The sequence below is a fragment of the Camarhynchus parvulus genome, chromosome 6 (assembly GCF_901933205.1).
Source record: "Camarhynchus parvulus chromosome 6, STF_HiC, whole genome shotgun sequence".
NCBI lineage: Eukaryota > Metazoa > Chordata > Aves > Passeriformes > Thraupidae > Camarhynchus > Camarhynchus parvulus.
In genome coordinates this window covers 17,305,964-17,326,131 of record NC_044576.1, presented here as the reverse complement: position 1 = coordinate 17,326,131, position 20,168 = coordinate 17,305,964, and the positions used below count along the sequence as shown (strand labels likewise).

At 42.2% G+C, this 20,168-nt stretch overlaps 1 protein-coding gene across 1 annotated transcript; it reads right to left on the bottom strand.

The window, feature by feature from the left end:
• Positions 1 to 1,349: 1,349 nt before the first annotated feature.
• Positions 1,350 to 19,706, bottom strand: ZNF488 (zinc finger protein 488). The gene is made up of 4 exons (XM_030951499.1): positions 19,577 to 19,706; positions 8,752 to 8,974; positions 4,647 to 4,875; positions 1,350 to 2,697 (listed from the first exon to the last, which is right to left on the bottom strand). The coding sequence occupies exons 2-4, from the start codon at positions 8,965 to 8,967 to the stop codon at positions 1,517 to 1,519; spliced, it is 1,626 nt and encodes a 541-aa protein (XP_030807359.1). The 5' UTR covers positions 8,968 to 8,974; positions 19,577 to 19,706; the 3' UTR covers positions 1,350 to 1,516.
• Between the last annotated feature and the right edge of the window lie 462 nt (positions 19,707 to 20,168).

Below are 20,168 nucleotides of genomic sequence, written 5' to 3'. Positions count from 1 at the left end.
CAGTCTCTCTTTTTCATTCAGATATATTTACTTGATGATACTTGCATTATCAGGCAAGGCATCGTCATGGTAACTCCAAATTCTATCCAGTATTCAAAAATCACTGGAGTATATGATCAGAATGGTGGAACATATAGAGCATATTGAAATGTCCTTTACTCTCAGCTGGGAAATGAATGGTTTCTGATAATTCTCTAACTGAAAGAGAATAGTAGCCCTTGATGAGGCAGGTGAGGTTCAAAGGCAAGCCACCAAAACATCAGACAACCTGAAAAAATACTATACAAGAGCAGGAGAAATGATTGCTTGAAGAACAAAGTGGCATAAGCTATCAAAATCAAGCTCCTAAATGGATTTAAAATGTAATGAAAGGCTAATTAGATGGGCTGCAGTAACAATAGACAGTGTTTCCTTCCACTCTGAGCAGTATAAATTTACTGCTGAGACTCAGCAAAGCTCAAAAAAAAGTAGACAAAAGAAAAATGTCTCATGGACAGGCAAGAGAAAGAATATGCCACTTTCTTTTTTAAGAAGGTGGAATTGGCCCATGTAGAAACCAGAGGACAGACAAGGTGGTGCAATGCAGTGCAGTTCATGTACACCTGTATCATTTTGTGTTTCTCTTCTCAGAACAGAGCAGGTGTGCAGATTCTATCTATCAGTAGCTAATTTTAACTCAGATACCCTGTTTCCTTTGGTATATCCAAAACCTGAAAACCACAGGCTGAACTCTACTCCCATCAGATCTGTATGCCTACTAAAGTCATACAGGTCTTAGAATATTTGACAACAGCTCACATTTTGATACAGATTCATGTTGATTTCACTGTGTAGAAGATATTTCAAAAGCAGCAGAGCGTGGAACAGAACTTGGATATTCTGCTTTACAAGTTCCATCCTCTTTGGCAGTCTATCAGTCAGGTGTTGACAATCATAGATTTCAAACAGTCTTAAATTCAGGTCCCTTTCAAAGCCAAGGAGTGTTAAGATGTGTTTTTAACTTAAAAATTTGGTAAGGGAGCTGATTCAGCTAACATAAAGGAATAAGAGTCCACCAATGCTGCTAGAAATAGTAACTTATCTTATTTTGACATATAAGCTCTGATTTTTCTAATGCTTAAAGGTTCCTCAATCAATGAGGCGGTTGTTATTTCTGTATTTACACTGTACTGCACAGACACCAGCAAATCAAATATAAGCAAAGACAACTCTGTTTGCAAATCTATAGTTTTGTCCCTACTCTGCAAATTAACACTGCATGTGGATACATTTCACTATTTTATTTCCTCAAAAATAGGTTGACAAGGGCTAGGCTGAGTTTTCAAATCTTAAAACCCACGCAGACTCTTGTAAACATTTAATTTTTTTTTTGCAAAGCATCTATTATAAATTATTGTAAACAGTGATTTCCTGAAAGAAATTAATGTAAACTCAAAAAGAAATGGATTGAAGCGAACTATCATTCCCTTCTTCATCCAACCTGCGGGGTCCCTTGGTGACATCTGCCTGCACAGCTCTAATTATGAGAAGTCATGTGCCGGGATAAATGATGGCGTTCTCGGAAGTACTCGTGGCAAATGGGACACGTCAGCTTCTCCTCCCGCCTCCTCTTGCACTGGGATTCACTTGAGGAATATTCTTTCTTGTGATGTGACCGCATGTGGAAGACTAAATCAGATGTCATGCGAAAGGACAGGTTGCATTTGGCACACCAGTTCTGGGCAGCCACTCCAAAGGATGTGAAGGTGGGGGGAAGAAGAGTCAAGGAAGAAGAGGAGGAGGAGGAGGAGGAGGAGGAGGAAGTGGTGGTGGTGTTTTGTAACTGTCCTCCTGCTTGCTTGAGCCACGGTTCTGAGGTATACGGGAAAACATTGCTCCGAGTGATGCTTGTCTGCAGCATCTGAGCATTACACAAATCACTGACAAAGAACTTGGAATTGAGAAGACTGCCGCAGCACATGATGTCTGCGGTGGCAATGAAGCCAGACAGCTCCCCCAGGCTCTTTGTTGACTCACTCATGGGATGAGAAGAATTTACTGCAGCTCTTTCTGTTACGCACTTACTGGGCTTGCTGAAAGCACTCTTCTGTTCTCCTCGAGCTCTGGTGGGCCAAACAAAGGAGAAAGCACTACCAGAGGAGTTCAGCAACACTTCCTTTGACACCTGCTCTTTACCAAGTGGGGCCGTGCCATCCTCCTGCTCTGACTCCTGCAGTCTCTCATTCCTCAGCTTCTCTTTCATCCTCCTGACCTCAGTGAAAGCACTCTGCTTCTGCTCTAAAGCATCCTTCCTAGCTGACTGCCTCCCTGAACTAAGCTTCCTGAAAGAACCAGCCAATGCATGCTCTCCCCCAACCTCTTCCTTGCCCCCACAGTTACGTTCCTCAGTCAAGTTATTGGTTTTCTCCAACAGCACTGTTTTCCTGCTCCTGTTGCTCTCAGCCTCTTCAGACTTTGCTCTCCTTTCTCCAATAAGACCATGTGCATCATCTTTACAAGCTGCCATTTTGACTTCCAGGTCCCTTGCCAGGCTGTGGAAATTCGTGGTCTGCTCAGCTAGGCTGCCCTTTTCAGTTTTAGGGCTCTGGAAGTTTCTCCATAGCAGAGCACTCTTCTCTGGGACACAGAGGAAGCGGACATGGGACAGATAGGAATGCTCACATTTAAAGACTCGGTCACACTCTTGGCATCTCAACTCTGCAGAAACAGACAACAAGTGATGAGTTTTGCAAAGGTGGAATTATGGGTGAATGCAGATCCTGATCCTGTTATTGACACAAAAAACCAGGAACACCTCTTGTGTCATACAAGGTTACACATGGTAAAACTAATGCCAGGGCAGAATCAGGTCCCTTCCTGCTATGCAAAATGGTTCATTCTTATTTGCTTCTATACTTCCGTGCTACTGGCAGAAATATTCCATTTAGCCTCTCAAACCTAAATTTTATTACATAAAATGTAATTATATTACATAAAAGTACATAAAATGGCCAGTACACCATGATCTAGATAAAACCATTTAGACTTTAAAATGATTTGAAGTCTAAACCCAGATTTGGGCCTACATTTCTTAAATAAGTCACTGGCTTTCATTCAGGATGAACGTTAAACACTATGTATCCAAGCAATAATGAGTTTTAGACCAGGATTCAAAGATTTTTACATGACTCTCTATTTTTAGGACACTCTGGAAGTTTAATATTGTTCAAAAATCATCTGACCTTAATGCCTGAAGCCCTTACTCATGCTCATTGGCAAGCTGTTATATGCCTTAAGGCACAAATGTCTATGGCACAGAAAATGATGTTCAAATTGAAACAATGCCACTGATGGGCAGGAGGAACAAGGAACACACTTTCCTTGTGGTCTTCAGACCCACTGCACATCTGGTTTATTGGGATGATTGACTGCCATGAACAGATGGTACAAAATTCAGCAATCAACACAAATATGGTACATCTTAACCCTTGTAAACTATATCCATGTTACGTTATTTCACCACACAGCAGTTTTACAGTGCAAGTGATGCCAGACAGCACCTGAGGCCTGGGATACATAGGAAACTTCATTAATTGGTTGGGTAGAATTAAAAATTCCTAATCTGGGACTCAGCACAGCTTACATCACTTCACAAACTACAGAAGCTGAACTTTTTATAAGAAAATAAGGCTGCTGAAATGAGTGGAACATTATACCTATGAGTTTAAAGTCTTGAGTCTAGATACAGTGTTTCTTGTGCAAGTAACACTCTTCCCTGGTGAATCCAAAGGGCCGGCAGTGTGTGTCCACACAGAAACTAACAGAATACACTGAAACCAGCTGGAATGATTTAGTCCCTGCTATAAATGTGTCTGAATTAATTTAATACTAATTTACAGACAAGCACATTATCATATGAATTTGCTAATGCATATCTTTACCAATCTACACCTTTACTAACAAATCTATATAAACTTTGTTTAAATCAACTAAAGGGAATGTAGAAAGGGTTTTGTTCCAGTCTAACTAGGTAAAATTTGGAAAAAATGACAGCTGGAATCAGACTTGGTATGGACCTGACTAACTTGCTTGGTGTCTCTGGAATCTGGATTTTTAGTTTTGTAACAAATTCTAGGTCAACTTCTTTTGGAGCAATGAATTTCCAGCAACATCTCAGAAATTGAAGCTTGCTCTTTTCCTCATTTCCACTGTGTCCAACACTAAATAAGCAGACTGTGCTGCATGCAATACTGTTAGGTTTGTTATGTATTTTTAAAGATCTGCTCATTTACAAGATTAAAGCTGAACACTAGCCTATACCTGATTTGTCAGTGAGCTAAAAAAGGCCTATTTCCAACTGATACTTTGGACTTTTAGGACTCTAAGTTAGTGCATAGATTTCCATTGCATAGCTCAAGAATTTCAGCATGAATCCCTAGTGCACCATCCTCTGCTAGAAAGCGCCAATGAGAATGGCATTAAGACCTGCAAATTGTTTCTTGCTCTGTGCCTCTAGCTCAAACCTCAAAGCAGAAGGTCTTTTCTCTTAGCAGACCAACGAAGGATTTGCACATGTTTTGTATTATTACAAGACAACCACATAGTAAAGAAGATGCAGACTCCCTTCTGTCCTCAGTGATCCCTGCAATCAGCAATTCAGCACTTACCATTCAGGGGCCTCTGAGCTTTTATCTCATTGAAACCCAAGAGGCTGGAAAGCTCCTCATCATACCAGACAAGCAGCTCCTCATTTTTGCTGATTTTCCTGGTGGAGCGATAGTACAACTGACTGTTTTCCAAGTAAGCTTCCAAGTTCTGCTCCTTGCTATGGGCAGCTGCTTGTACCAGTCTCATCCAGGGCAGTCCTGTGGGACTGTGCACAGATGTAACATCCACCTGTGAGACAGGACACAAAGAAGGGAAGTCACAGGTCTCGAGGCCCAAAGCAAGATTTGTATCCAATCCAAGAACAAAGTCTGGTTTGTGCCTTGCACTGAGCATGTATGACAAAGCTGTGAGCCCAATACACCTGCCAGTGTCACCAAATCCAGAGGCATCCCAGGGAGAAGGCTTCCCCAGTGTGGGGGCTGAGAGCTCTGGGAATGCAGCTGTGTGGGAGGGAGGAGGGGACACCAATGTTCATGTGTGACCTCCCATGGCAAAGCCAGGACTGCTGTGCTGGTCAGTCCCCAGCCCTGTCCTGTGCACACCACCCCATGGGACTGTGCCAGGCGTGGATCACAGAGGTATAGGAGGTGGGATCCTCTCTAAGAAGGGGTCTCAGTCCTTGGGATATGAAAAGGCGATATGAGTCGGGAGATGTGCCAGTGCTGTGACCTGGAGACTGAGATGTGCAGATCAGTGCAGTATGAAACTGGAAATGAACATACACTCAAGACAGTTGCATGTGGAGTTTTTCACTGACATAAGAGGATATGGATCAGTGGGTGTAAGAAAAGTCATGGTTATTTTATTCAATACCCCAAGTAAACATCTCCATATATGTTTGACTAGATTACATAAAATACAGATTTTAATATATACAACTAAGAAGCACTTATATAATGTCTTTCCTTTTTTTCAGAAATAAAATTATATTTTACCTTTGCTAGATTAATTTAATTAATTTCAAGGTATCTAAACAGATAAACCTCATCAGATCAATATTTTTTGTTAAATAATTTCTGAGAGTTGCAAGGGGTTGATTTGCTTTCAATTTGTGGGCATGCAGATATACCAAACAAATTAAGTTTAAAAACATTTCTCAGGTCAGGCACTAAAAAGTTTAAAAAATAATATTAAGTCTATTGCTCAAATTAAAATTCTGTTCTGTGTGTATATTACAGCATAGTCCTAAATCACATATAATTTTTACTCCACAGGATTCCTGAGTCATTTAGTCACAGGTTGACAAGTAAATAATGTAAGTACAAAACATTTGGCATTGTCTTCCTCACACAGTGTGTGACTCCAATCTTACTTTATTACACAGAATAGGGAATTATTTATTTCTTTATAGGTTTTTCCTGGGTGTTTACCACAGCAGGTCTGTGCCCTCTGCAACATTTGAAAGGGAATATTTTCATAGTTTGAAGGTTGAAACACAGGGTGATCAAAGGCAACGTTTATATTAATAAAAACTAATTTTTGAAGCACTAAGTCATTGTTTAGAAAGGAAGAAGTTTGCAAATGAAAAATGTCTAATGACAAGTATGATCTAAATTTCACCCCAAGCAATGTATAGCTCTTTGTTTTCCACTAATTGCAGGGCAGCCATTCTTTGGTGTTCGGTACCAGAAACAATATTTTGGCTAATTATTTCTCTGGTTTTAACTGACTAGTACGTACCGTGAAAAGTTTGATCACATTAGTAGCTTGGATACAAGAATGAAACATTAAGAGAGCATTAGGATGAAAGTTACTTAGTGTAAGAAAGAAAATAAATTAGCATGCCCTGAAACTGGTTCTCTCTGAATGCCATGGTAATTAACAATGATTGAGAAATACAAGTGCCTGACAGCAACCCAGGAACACCCACCCACACACAGTGGCTGTAACTAACAGCTATGACAGAGGCTGTCATATTTTAGTTGCTGTGTTTCAGAAATTCCGAGCAGCCACCCGGTGCTCTAAGCAAAGTCAAAGGGAGCACAGCTCCTCAGGACTCCAGGGAAAGAGCTCAGTTAGCATCAAGTAGGTGAGGAGAAGTACCAGATGTAAGATAAGATCTGGGTGCTGCCAGCTAGAATCATGAACCAGCTTTAATTTTTCCATGTGTTTAGAGACACTAAATCCACCCTCTCCTAGAGGTGTCAATCGCCCAGATGGGCCCTTTGCACCCATATATGAGGTAAGGCCTTCACAGCCCAGCATCTCAGTCAGAGCTGGGCTGCAGAGGAATGGGGCTCCCTTGGGAGATGCTGGAAGAGAAGAGAGAAAATAAGGCTTTTCCTTGAAACCCCCAACAAACTGTAAGGGGCAGAGGAATCAGTGAAAAGAGCTACCTGTGCCAATGGCTGCCAAGGCATCTTCTTTGCCCAAGTGTACAAACTTGGCCAAGGAGATCAAATTAAGGTCTCCAAGAAAATTAGGAAAAAAAGATTACGAAGTTCTCCTTTGGTCTAAATAAAAAAGCCCAACATGATGAAACCTTTGTTAGAAATAACATTCCCCAAAGTCTTGCAGGAGTGCTGATGAACGATGATGAACAGAAACCTCAGTTGCAACAAAGCCACCTTGCCAATTCACTTTTGCGTGTGTTCTGTTTGTACTACACCCAGCAGAGCAAAACTCATTTTTTGTTTTGCACTTCAGTGTCACGATGACAACATAGCATCATGATTGAATTTTTAATTAATTACTACACACAGTTAGGAGCCTAATGGTAGTTCCTGATTTCTGGGAGGTTTACTTTTAATTATGAGTAGTTAACAGGATATGGGACTACCAATTGCATCTGAAACAGCTACTTGCACAGAATTTCATGTATTTACTGCCAAAAGACAGAGATCTGAGCCAACTCAGGCATCCAATTTCATTGCTGCATAGCAATTACTTAGCTCAAGTGTAGAAAAACACTAAAGCCATCCCTCTAGAGGGCTCTTCCAATGTAGAAAACCTTTGAGGCTCTCTCTACAGTAATTCAAAACTCCCAGGAGAAATACAGAAATATTCCAAAAATAAAGCCTTATTTCAGGGCAGGTCTCTCTCCAAAGAGTTTGTTGATCTCCTAGAGTACTAATAACACTGTCCAAGAAAGCAAACTTGTGCCAGAGACTCAAAACAGTCAGATAAACCCTGAAGACTCTACTTCTCTCTCTTAATTTGCTTAAAGCAGAAGTGTAGAACAGGTTATCTCCCAACAACTGTATCTTCCACATTACACATATGCCTTGGGATTTCTCTCCTCTACAGCACAGTAATCCTAGGCAAACCTGGATCTCTCCCAGATCCATCCATGCCATAGAATATGGGAAATTGGCTTTCCTCACACTGTAAAACACCTCCCTGTCTTCATCTAGACCAATAGTGACTGAAAGGCACTCCAAGTCCCAGAAAGCCAGGGTAAGTGGTCAGCATGATAAACAGCAGCTATGAAACAAAAAAAAATTGGGGAACTAGAGCTTGAGAGTTGATAGCCCATTACAATCCTGGGGTTTCTGCCTTTCCTACAGTGATTGAAAAGTGTAGCTGTAACACGGACATACAGATCTAAGGTGACTTTAGGAAGTCCATGTACTACCAGCAGTTAAGTTGTGGCTGCCCAAAGTGTGTGTGGGCTAGCTGCCTGACTGCCATTGTGGTTTCACTTTTAAGGATAACTGAACACACTGGGGTAGCAGCTGCCTAGATCAGTAAGTAAATGCTGTGAATGTACCACCTGCATGAACCAGTGCAACGGCACAGTCTTCCCCCTCAGTTCTCACAGGGCTGTCACACCTCCTGATAAACCTCCTTTGGCCTGACAAAAGGTGAACTAGAGGTTACTAAACTATTTGTCCCTCTTCCCTCCTATTCCAAGCCAGATCTGAAGCAGGTCATCAATCATCAGCATAGAAGTGGGACTTTGTATTCATCCTGCAAAGGACAGAGTTTTCCTTAGGTCCTTCCAGTCTACAGCTCATAAATCAGAAATGCACTGGCCCTTTCTTTGAAGGAGCTGTTACTTGTGCTGAACAAAACAAAAACCTACCCTTTGCAAAGTTACTTTCTCAGGGATGGTGTACCTCTTTTTGATAGGTCTAACATTAAACATTCCTATTTTTCTCATACCTTAAATACATAGTGGATGTTCCGTCTGTCAGAACACTTGAGAGCAATGAAAGCTACAGTGTCCAGCAGGGTGTTCTGGAGCATGCATGGTCCAAAAACAACTTCTTCAGGGATGTCTTGTGTGGTATGAACAGTAGCCAGTATGTCTGGAAAATGGTGATGCAGAAGCTTGTTGTCACTTGTCCAAAGGAATTTAGGCAAAGATGTAAGTTCCATTATAAACCTGTAAAAAACATAAGAAATCACATTTGGCATAGAGACAAAGTAGAAGGTGGCATCACTACTTGAAATATGAAGATTTCCAGGATCTGCAGGTAAACTGTATAAGTATGCCAGGACATTGTTGGTTACAGAGTTTACAGCTTTATTTACATCCAGTTCAGAATGAGAAAGATTACTTTGCACTAAACCAAAGTCTTAGGTTTGTAAACAAGTGAATTACTCTTCCTGGAATAGGCAGACAGTCCAAGAGTTCAACCGCTGCTCTCTACAGACAGGAGTAACAAGATTTGGGAAAAACAAGCAAAATTTTGAGTGAGTAGAACTCAGCATATTCTTAAGCATATTCTCAGATATCTTTCTTATTATTAATATTTTGCAAAAGTGTGAAGAAAGGTAGAGAAGGAGAAGAGCAACAAAATCAAGCAAGACTTTTTGAAACACATTTTGAAAAAGCTGTGCTTTTTTTGCTTGAGTGCAACATCAGTCTAGTTTCTGGTTAAGCTGCTACGAAACTAGGAATAACCTGAGTCCTGAGTCTATACAACCAGAATGCACAGAGCTTGTGGAAATTCCTGAAAATAATTGTTTTCATCCCACCTCAAAGTATATGTTGTCAGCTGTTGTTGAGAAAATCAAATCAGATTATGACTCTTTGCATAGTGATACTCCTAGCACAATGTTAGTAGAGATTTCTGTCTTTAGAGGATAAATTTTTCCAGCTCTGAATGTAGAATAATATATTTGTCATTGTAGATGCAACTTCTGCAATATAAGCCACAATGTGAGAACTCAGTATGTAGTGAGAAGACAGGCTTGAGTTATTTGTCATTCTAAGCCTCTCTGGGTTTCTAACAAAGATATTGCCATCTCCAGCTTCCAGCTGGAGGTCACGGAAAACCCCTCATTTACGCCATCAAGAGCTGGATCGGGTCCATTAGGCAGAGAAAATTAAAGAGAACAGCAACAAGCCCCGAAGAGGCCTTAGCCTAATAAATACTGAGATAGAAGGGCTGAAGATCTAGTCTAATCTTTCTCACTCTCTGCCAACAGAATTGATTTGTTACTCACTGACTCATGACTTAAACTGAAGTGGTATACAGTGCTCAGGAGAGTTGCACTGATTTAACTAAATCAGTTTCTAAATCAGTGTAGTTAATTCAGTATAATTTATTCCTTGTAGGCAAGGTCTAAGACCCTACCCTAAAAATATTAAAATACATGGTCAGACATTCAGTGTGTAGTAAACATCAGAAGGAGGAAGGCCTAAACCAGACAACCAAGGCAAAGAGTGGGATAACATATGCCCTTAAGCATCCCTTGAACTCAATATGACATAAGAGTTTGCTTGTTTCTAAATTACTTGTTAACTTAATATGTGATCAGACAAAAAATCTCCCAAACCTACATGTGTAAGTGCCAAAGTCTCAAAGTTTCATCCTGGCAGCTGTGGGAGCACAGAATTTGACTCTTGCATGGAAGGGTCACTTTTGTGAAAAGCTGTGAGAAGGATTTACTGTGATTACTCAGCAGATGGGACAGTGACCGTCAGCCTTGCTCCAGAGGCACTGGAAGATCCCTCTTTTCCAATCACGAGGCAAATGCACCATCTAGTGTCACATCTCAGCATCACACGGTGTCCCGTGAGCAAGCGAAGCGGGACATCCCCATCTCTGCTGCTGTCCGTGCATTGTACAGCCCCAGGTTCTGAACATCCTGTCAGGCAGCAATCGCTTCTCTCCGGAGTGGGTCACTCTCTCTGCCACCCTCTGCTCAAACAGCAGCTTGGGTGCCTCCTCAGCTACTGGGTTTGATAGGGTCTGGTCAGGGTTATGTCAGGTAGGGAGAGTCATTTAAATCTACAGTGTTGGCTTTTTGCAGTGTTGGCTGAAGATGTGCGGCTGGTACTTAGAGTGGAGAGTGGGGATACTCTACAACATTATTAGAAGAAAAAGGGTGAATTTTTTTCTACAGTCTTCAAATAGCATGAGAAAGCTCTTCCCTCTGCATCCACAAGATTTCAGCTTCTGTTACTAAGCCAAGCTCATTAGCTGAGGGATAACAGTGAGCAAACATGACTGTACTGCTGTCAAACCTGAGCTGCTACCTCTGCAAAGGGATGTGCTGCATCCTGTGGGTTTTCTGACCTGCCCTCATTCAGGGGTCTCCACTCCAAAGTGCAGATTCATCCAGGGCAGTACTGGAACAAGTCCAGCCTCCTGCACAGGTGAGGGGTGGCAGGGGGTTCTCTGGTAGCTGCTGCCCTTACCACAGAGAACTGAAATACTGCCAGAGGGCACCTGCTGGATTCTCAGAGAGGGTCAGCAGGAGTGTGACTACACCGTGGCACCTGCCAGTGCAGAAGGCGGCTGTGTAATAGCCAATGCATACCTCATACCTTGAAACCACCACCAGAGATCTCTGAGCTGCTGAAATACAGCAGCAGCACCCACAACACTCAAAACAGACAGCAGAAATTAGCTAGGGAAAAAAAATCATGTCTAAGTAGGCCAGAATATAAATCTAAAAGGTCTGAAATACCCTTCAATTTGGATGTAAATTTGAATCTCTATATGTTTTTCATCTGGTTATAATCTAAAGCCAAAATTTCTGCCACAGTCAAGATGCTTAGAGTTTGGTTTTTTTTTTTAATAAAACCTCCCTTAAGTTTTCAGGAACTTCAGACTTGAGCCTGAATGAGAATTCTACACCAAACCATGAACCCAGTACTTGAGCTCTTGTCTAATAATAAAATCTGGTTTCAATGCAAATCTCACACTTTTGTCAACAGTCCTCATAGTCAAAGAAAATTCATTAAGAACTTGGAAATGGGCTCATAATGAGAAATGGAGAAGGTATGCTAGAATGCCTGCCATTTTAATCTGACAGGCTGAAGTAGGTGAATCATTCACATCCTTTCCAGTGAGTGAAGAAGAGAGAAAATTCTCATAACAGAGAATGACTGTTCCCCATGACTTCACCCAACTGATTACTCTTGTCTTAATGCCATTGATCTCCACATTTTGGCTACCTCCTTTAATGAGCAATAAATCTGCTGTGCCTTCATTTCTTACAGATTCACTAGCTGTTGTACATATGACTTCATTCACTCTTCTCCTACTACGTAGCAAAGTTTACAGAACTGTACCACAGGCTTCATTGTGAAGGTCAGATCTTCAGCTCTACATCCTGCAGGCAATGATATGCTTGGCTCAAACTGCCAGAGCTGGGAGTGCCATTGCTTCCCAGGATCCCCCCATACAACATGATCTTGCTGTTCCCACTCAGGTTCTGCACGAGCAGTTCCTATCCCTCTGGAATCACCCACAGACATCTCTGAGAGGCTGAAATAAAATGAATATTTATAGTGCTTTAGTAGCACATTAGACTCAGATCACCTGTTATGGGTACTCTCCATATTCTATCTGTCACAGATGTGAATTCTTCCTATGGATGAGTTTAGGGACTTGCTGTTTAATGGACTCTTCATCCTCCAGACAGTATCTGATACACATATACCATGTCCCAGAGTGATGGATTTTGCATCTTGATTTCTGAGAAGTGTGACAGATCTGTCAAAGAACAAGGACCTATGGGCAGGCAACTCCCTATGGATTATGCAATTCTGAATGTTCCATCAAAAAGCACATTAAATACATGATGCTCACAGCAAATGCTCCCAGCCTGCTTGCCTCCAGAGCAGCACACAAATTGCTAGTCAACTTTTGGTTTCCTGAGTGCTCTTCAAGATGGAACTCTAAAGATAGCCTGCTCCTAGTCTCTCCCCCTTTCCTAACACTTGTATAGCATCCCATTAACTAATTAGGGTTACAACTTCTACCTTCCTGAAATGTGTTTACATAGCTCCTGTACCTCATGAGAAAAACATATTACCAGAGAGGAAAATAAAGGAATTTTCAGATCCCTGGTTTTCTACTGCATGGCCTTCAGATGTCACTGCAAGCTCTCCTAAGAAATGTCTGGAAATTCCCAAATGTAGAAGCACTGAGTTGAGAAAGAACTCCCCTGAATTCTATTTTCAGAGGACGTGACCCAATTCTCCTTGCCACAGTGACCACATTGAACTGTGGCATCATTTGGTGCTTCTTAGTGGCCCTAAAGGCACTTAGTAGCCCTGCTCAGTATTATGATCAACTATGCAAGTGGGAAGGAAACAAATTAATCACATTTGCAAGAGGGGAACAGTTTCAGCCAGAACTTATTTAGCTAGTTCTGCTCTTCACAATCAAAAACACAAGCAGGTAATAAAAACTATTCCTTTAAAATTAATTTGATTTTCAAAATTGTCAATAACTACTTCTCTTTCACCTTTACTTCCATTTTAACTATAGATTAATTTGCATATAGTTATATCACTTTCAAAGCAATTATCCTAGCTGGAAAAAAATGGCACAGAAGATACTCTTTAAAATAATTGAAAGTATTTGATCCTGGAAAGCATCACCCCACAGTCTCCCCAGCCATTTCTGTATCTACTCCAGACTTTCTCCAGAGCAGGGGTTAATGTAAATACTATAGCTCTGCATTTCCCACGTCAACAAAACTGAAAGCAAAAGAGAAACAGAAATATTAAATACTGGGGCCATCATTTCCTTCACCTTTTAATTTACTCCGTTCTGCTCCAAAGTGTGATAGCATTTTCCCTGAAGCACGTAACCTGTGACTGTGCCACTGCCAAAACTGCCTTCGATTTCAATAGCAGGTCTGTCGGCCTGAGGAATCCATGATCAGACGTGCAGTGTCATGCACAATAAACTACAGATAATAAAAGAATTGAGCTGATGCAGACAGAGTGGTTCTGTCTGCAGCATTTATTATTTTCTGTTGTTATAAAGAACTGTGGATTCTTTACACATGCAGGAAATTTCAAGGGAATACGAAATAGAAAAGTGAGAAAATCTATTCTTGTGTTTTATACAATTGCTTTTCTTCTATACCAGGTTTTCTTCTCCATTTATTTAAGCTGTGAACTGCAAAGCAGAAAAATAAAAAAAAAACTGAAGGAAACTGGCAGAGAATCAAATAAAAGAATGGAGAATTCTTGCTTTAAAAAATAATCTCAGAACCCATGAAACAAATCCTGAAACCAAACCCTGTTTCCTAAATTCAATCACAAGCTGAGAAGTCCTTCAAAAGCATGAAAAGTCTAAACAAGTAATTTCTTTTAGCTCATTGCTACTGCAAGACAAACTTTATGTGCTTCAGCTTGGGTGTAAGTCAGGTCTTTCTGAGCACAAAATTATTTCTTTGCACCTTCACTGATGAAAATCCCACACATATGAAGAAAATTTTACAAAAATACTTGGAGATACAGCTATGTGTTGCCATTCCCAGCTTTTCTGGGATGAAGAAAGCCATCTGGGGGTTTGGTTTGCTACCCCTCAGACAGATATTATGCCCCTAGGAGATCTTGGATTACCTTGGAAAGAATTTCTCTGGATTTTAAGAAAAACTACCCATACGTCACTCATTTCTGAGTCTTGGGTTTAGCAACCTGTCCATCTTTGAGATGGACATAAGACAATACACACCAAATTTCTGAGCTTTGATTATGCTCTTTCCTCTTTCCATTTTTGCTGGCCACAAATTTGGATCCCAGCAGTGATCCTGCAGGGAAGCAAGAAGGTGGCTGATCCAGAGGTCCCTTTCCTTCCAGTGAGCCATGTCACATCCATGCATTAAGAACAGCCCAATTAGCACTGATGAGGTAAATGAGAGAACAATAATTAAACCTGTGGAGACTGGAATTTTTACCTTTTTTTTTTTTTTTCCAGGGCTGCAGTTGGGGCATATTTTGAGTACCTCTCTTCTCAGTTCCTCACAGCTCTTGATGCACTGCTCATCTAACATATCCCCTGTTCTCCTGGCATGATTCAGTCACACTTGCCTGATGTGCTTACCTGAGCTAGGCATCTGTGAAGAAGTAGAAGGAAATACAACTACGCATCAAGGAGGAATTTGTTGACTGCAGAGATGAACAGAATCTGAAAGAGTGGAATACAATCAGGACTGAACTAGCCTGATGCATGGAAATGGTCTTCCCTTGGCATTCCAGGCTTCCCCAGCTTTCTTTCTTCACACTTCTCTGTACAGCAGCTGCACAACTCTAACCTGACAAGCAGCTAAAAATAATGAGTAGAAATAGGGAAACTCACTGCCTAGATTGTTCTGGAATGATCAGGAGGCAGCTCGGGCTGTGGAGTTTGGTGTCTAGTTTGAGCTTTTAGAAACTGGGCCCTTACGGAGGTCTTATTGTGATTAGAGTCCTTCAAGTTTATGGGGTGCTCATGACTTTGTTATTGTATCATCCCAATACCTTCAGGGACCAGCTCTCCAGTTCTTACTATTTTAAGACTGTGTGGTCTTCAAATTCCCTTCCATCATCTGAAATCCCCAGTACATGCAATGTAAGCTGACAGCTGTTGATGCAGCATCATTATATCTTGGCTGGATACCCAGCCTAGTGAATCATGAAACTGCCAAATCTTTTTATTATGAACAATCTCTCAAACTTCTGTGGGAATAATGAAGAAGACAGAGCTAAAATCACTGATTGGAAATTAACAAATACCTCAAGCTCCATATTTGCTTTCAACAAGTCTTGTGACACACAGGAGCCATTTAGAAGTGGAAACTGAAAGAAAAACTTTCAGGTTTCTTCTTATTTTCTCTGAGAATAGGGAAGTTGAAGCGGCCTCTCTCCTGATGCATGGTAGCTGCCACACAGGCACACAGACCTCCCTCTCCAAAGCAGATGAAGACACATCATGTCTCCAAGACCACCACAAGGATGCAATTTCCAGTCTTTGCCTGATGTCCAGGAACAAAATGCCTGGGATTGAGCATCAAATTTGGTTTGATGAGAAAGTAACTGAGATTTGAACAAGTCCCAGCAGATGTATACATACTCTCACCCCACTGGCTCTCAAATGGCAGCCCAGCACCAAACTTCCCTATGGTTTTTGGGATTTCCACACTGAACCCCTATTTCTACTTCCACTCTCTTCCATGGCCAGAAATGTGGTAGGTAGGAAAGGAATGGGCTGTCCCATACAGCTGGAAAGCCTGGTTAATACTCCCTTGTTGGGATGTGTGATGCAACAGTTGCTGCACAGTTCCACATGAAGTCTCCTTGGATTTAGCTGGAGGTTTTGAATCTGACAGAACATGAACAGGGCCACTGAGGTCTCTGTTCCATCTCTTCCAGTGCTCAACTACAAGAAATGGAGTGCAAGCACTGGGAGAACTCTTGATACTTCAAACTGGACAATGAGCAACAGTAATAGCATGCTGCATCCATTGGAAAGGATGAAGTACATTTATTTTCTGCAATCCAGATGGTTCAAACAGACTGGGTCTAGGCATTTGGCCTCATGATGCATAAAATGTCAATATTCCTTTCCAGTTGGGTTGGTCCCAAGGACAGAATGAATGCTTCTGTCTGGCACTGTGTCTGATCTAATGGACCCCGTTGGATGGTACTGGGCTGTACAAGTCACTCATAAATCAGACAATCCACCTGTGCATAAAGAGGAGATGACTATAGCTTCATAGTCTACCGGCTTTCAAAGACTTTATTTTTGTGTGAAGGGCTGACTCTTCACTGGCTTACAGCTGTTCTATTTACTGAAGCAGTGCATTTATCCACCACTTCACTCTTGTGGTTTCAAGGCCTAAGACCTAAAAAACAGGGTTTCTGTAGGACAAAGGAAAAAACTGGGTTTCTGTAGAATAAAGGGAGCTTATTTCAATTTTTCAGCCAGGATTGAGGAATATCAAACTGTGAATGTTATGAATACGTAATTTCAACTGCTTATACAGCTGTACATGCCATACACTGTATGGATACCTTTCAGTTCAGAGCTCACAGTATCTCATATCCAGGCCTGAATTGTACTGGTGGTCACCTCAAAGACTTGGTCGGGTTTTGCACCTGCTGCTCTGGCATTGTTCACCATTCAGCAATTGACATAATGCTCCAAAACATCACAGGAAGTTTGAATTTTACAGGGACATCCAAAAAGAACAGAAAGCAAATGTTATTCCATGAGAGGGGGAACAAAGAAGGCAACCATTCATCTGTCACACAGTCTAGGAAAGTTACTTGTCACACAGATGTGTGTGCCTGCTTTCAGCAAAATCCTTGATTCACATAAACAGCAGCCCTGACCACAGTAATCTGTGCTAACACATTTGTTCTGACATAGATCTGTGCATTGGCTCCTTCACCCAGGCACCCATGCAGACAAAACCACCATTCCCTGTATGCAGCCACAGAAAATGGAGAAACAACAGCCAAACAAACAACATGATCCAAACACAAACAGCATCAATCAAACACAAACAGGCTGAACCAAACACAAACAGAATGAACCAAAATGTGTAACTTGTGAAAACAGTCATAAATATTTGTCTTCCTTCTTCATACAATTCACATTGATGTCTCTTTTTCAGAAATTCTTTAAAGTTACATTATCTGGTTCAATGTGAAGATATATTAAGATATGATCCTATTTAAGAGTCCTGCTATTGACTTTGGCAGCTTAAAAAAAAAGAAATAGCTGTTCAAATGTTTCTTTCTGACAGAAAAGCATATACATGTGGTGTGTAAGCACATACATAAATATGGAAACATATATACACACATACACATGTTCACAGCTGAACAGAGAGCCATACACACACCTATTTAAGCCATACATACACCTATTTATTTTTTGTGATTTGCATGTTCATAATTTGTATTTTAAAAGAAATATTTTTAAACAAAGATTAGTTACTTCCACATGGCTGGTGCTGAAGATTTGTTGAACAGTACTAAGTGGTATTAACTTACATTAATCTTATTTACATTTGTGCCAAACTTACTACATGATGTCAACTCCAATAACAGCAAGTGACAGAGCTGAAGGACACTTCGCAAGGTGAAATTGTGGGAGGCAACATAAATAAGTTATTTTTCGCTACAATGAAACCTTTCAATTGAAAGTGATCTTTTAAATTATAATAGTCTTACCTAAAATAGTTTGTTTTCCAACAAAATATTTTGTTCTTTGACCTGATGTTTATCAATAGCAATTGCAGGTAACATAAGACTGTCCTGCAGGAAAATTATATTAACAGAATCACAGCATTACAGACATGGAAAGATCCATCTGTAAATACTAAGATTTAGCCAACTAATTTCTTTTGCAAAATCTTTGGTACACTCTGTAATTCTTATACATAATTTATTTTTGTACTTTCTCATCTGGTTAATTTACATTCAGCTAATAGGATCTAAATATTTTGACTTTATATTAGTATTTCTATGGCTACAAAACTATTTTCTCTAGAAAATTGTATCTCTAGAGTTCCATAAGGCAGCTTTATTTTGCTTTGAAATACTGGAAAATTGTTAAATGCAAAAAATAATTGCATTTTCAAATAACAGCTTATGCTTTGGTGTACTTTTATACATTAAAAATCATAAATTTAATCACTCTACCGCCAAAATAAATTCCTCTATTCCTCTCTCTAGTACCAGTTATACTTAATACATGGTAACAAAATCTGTCAAGTGTTACATTTTTAAAAGCCAAAAATAAGGGAAAGCTCCTGAGACATAATTGAATATTAAATTCTGAATTTCATGCATGACTGCAACTGCTTTTTATTTGAAAGCAACTATACTAAAAATACAAAACTATTAAAAAATCTGATCTTCCAGCAAGTTTCTATTGACATTTCTTTCAAATAGTAGCTGTCAGTTCACAGGAAAAAAAGTCATTAAAATGCTTCAAACATTTTCAGTGGACGGAATTCCTACAAAAACCTTTTAATGTAAAGATTTGAAAATTTAAAGATCAATGTGACATTTTAAAGTGACAGCAATAGCAGCTCCTAACTTAAGTGAGAAATTTCTACTACATGGATATCCATGATATAAGGAATACACACACACAGAGAATAACAATGAGAGCTATTCCAAACAAAGTTTATCAATTTCATAAGAGCAATTAGACCCTAGGTAAGTACCTAGAACAGCCACGATGCTCTGATCACCTGTCGAAGTTGGAAGGATGAGGAGCGCTGTAACCAATAAAAAGAGCAACTGATGCTCGAGAGTTCTCGGCGAGAGAAGAGAGCCGGGAGGGAGGAAAAGCGCAACCGCCGGCGGGGCTGCCGAGGGGACCCGCCTCCCCGTCCGCCTTGGCACGGCCCCGGCGGCCCCGGCGGGCACGGCCGCTCTGCCCGGGCCCCTCGCAGCCGAACCGGAGCGGGCGGCAGCACGGCCAGGGCTCGGCACCAAGTCAGCAAAGGCCACCTCCGTGCCCTCACCTGCTCCCCGGCCACTCCCGGCCCCGGGGCAGCCCAGCCCTGTCCCTGTCCCCGGGCAGGTCCTGGCCGTGCGGCAGCGCCGGGGCGGCTCAGAGACCCCGGCGAAGGCCCCGGCCCGGCCCGGGCTGGCCCCGGCAGCTCCGGGGCTCCGGGAGCGCAGCCCGGCCGGGCGGGACGGACGGTGCTGCTCCGCTTCGCCGCGCTCTGCAGGGGCAGCGGCCGCGCCGAGCCCCCCGCCCGGCCCCTCTGCCCCCGCCCCGCTCACCTGGGGGTCCCGCTGCAGGGGACGGGGATCTGCGGCGCCAGGGGTCCCGCCGCGCCCCGTCCCTCTCCCAGGATCCCGCTACGGCCAAGTGCCCGCGGAGCTCTCACCTCAGCTCACCTCAGCTCACCCCACCGCAGGGGCCGCCCGGCCCCCCAAGAGCCGCGCCGCAGCCCCCCGCCGCCGCACCGCCCCAGCACGCCGGCACCCTCCTCCCGCCGCGGCTCCCCGCCCAGAGCAGACCCCGGGAAACGCCTACCGCAGCTCCTGCCCCCGACCCCCGCCGCCATCCAGGCGTCCCCCTCCCCCGGGAGCTGCTGCCAGCCCGCCCGCGGCCGCCCGCAGCCCTGGCCGAGCAGAAGGCATCCGCGGCGGCTGCGGACAGCAGCGCGGGGGAGCCACAAGGTGGACGGGATTCCCCCTTGTAACGGTACCATGAACAGAGGAGCTTCTTTTAAAGTTGGGGGGGAAAACCACACACACGCACGCCGAAATAAACCAAACAAAACCATCTCCAAAGCAGCCTTCCGACTTGTCCTTTAGATCATCTGAGAACGCTTTTGAATAGAAGGCTCCTCTAGGAGCTGCAGGTATT

What these genes read in the sequence shown, in the direction of transcription:
- ZNF488 (XM_030951499.1), bottom strand. Translation starts at nt 8,967, where the DNA reads ATGGAACTTACATCTTTGCCTAAATTCCTTTGGACAAGTGACAACAAG. An exon ending in ACATCCACTATGTATTTAAG is followed by an intron (nt 4,876 to 8,751) that starts GTATGAGAAAAA and finishes CCTGTCTCACAG; the next exon opens with GTGGATGTTACATCTGTGCA. An exon ending in AGCTCAGAGGCCCCTGAATG is followed by an intron (nt 2,698 to 4,646) that starts GTAAGTGCTGAA and finishes CTGTTTCTGCAG; the next exon opens with AGTTGAGATGCCAAGAGTGT.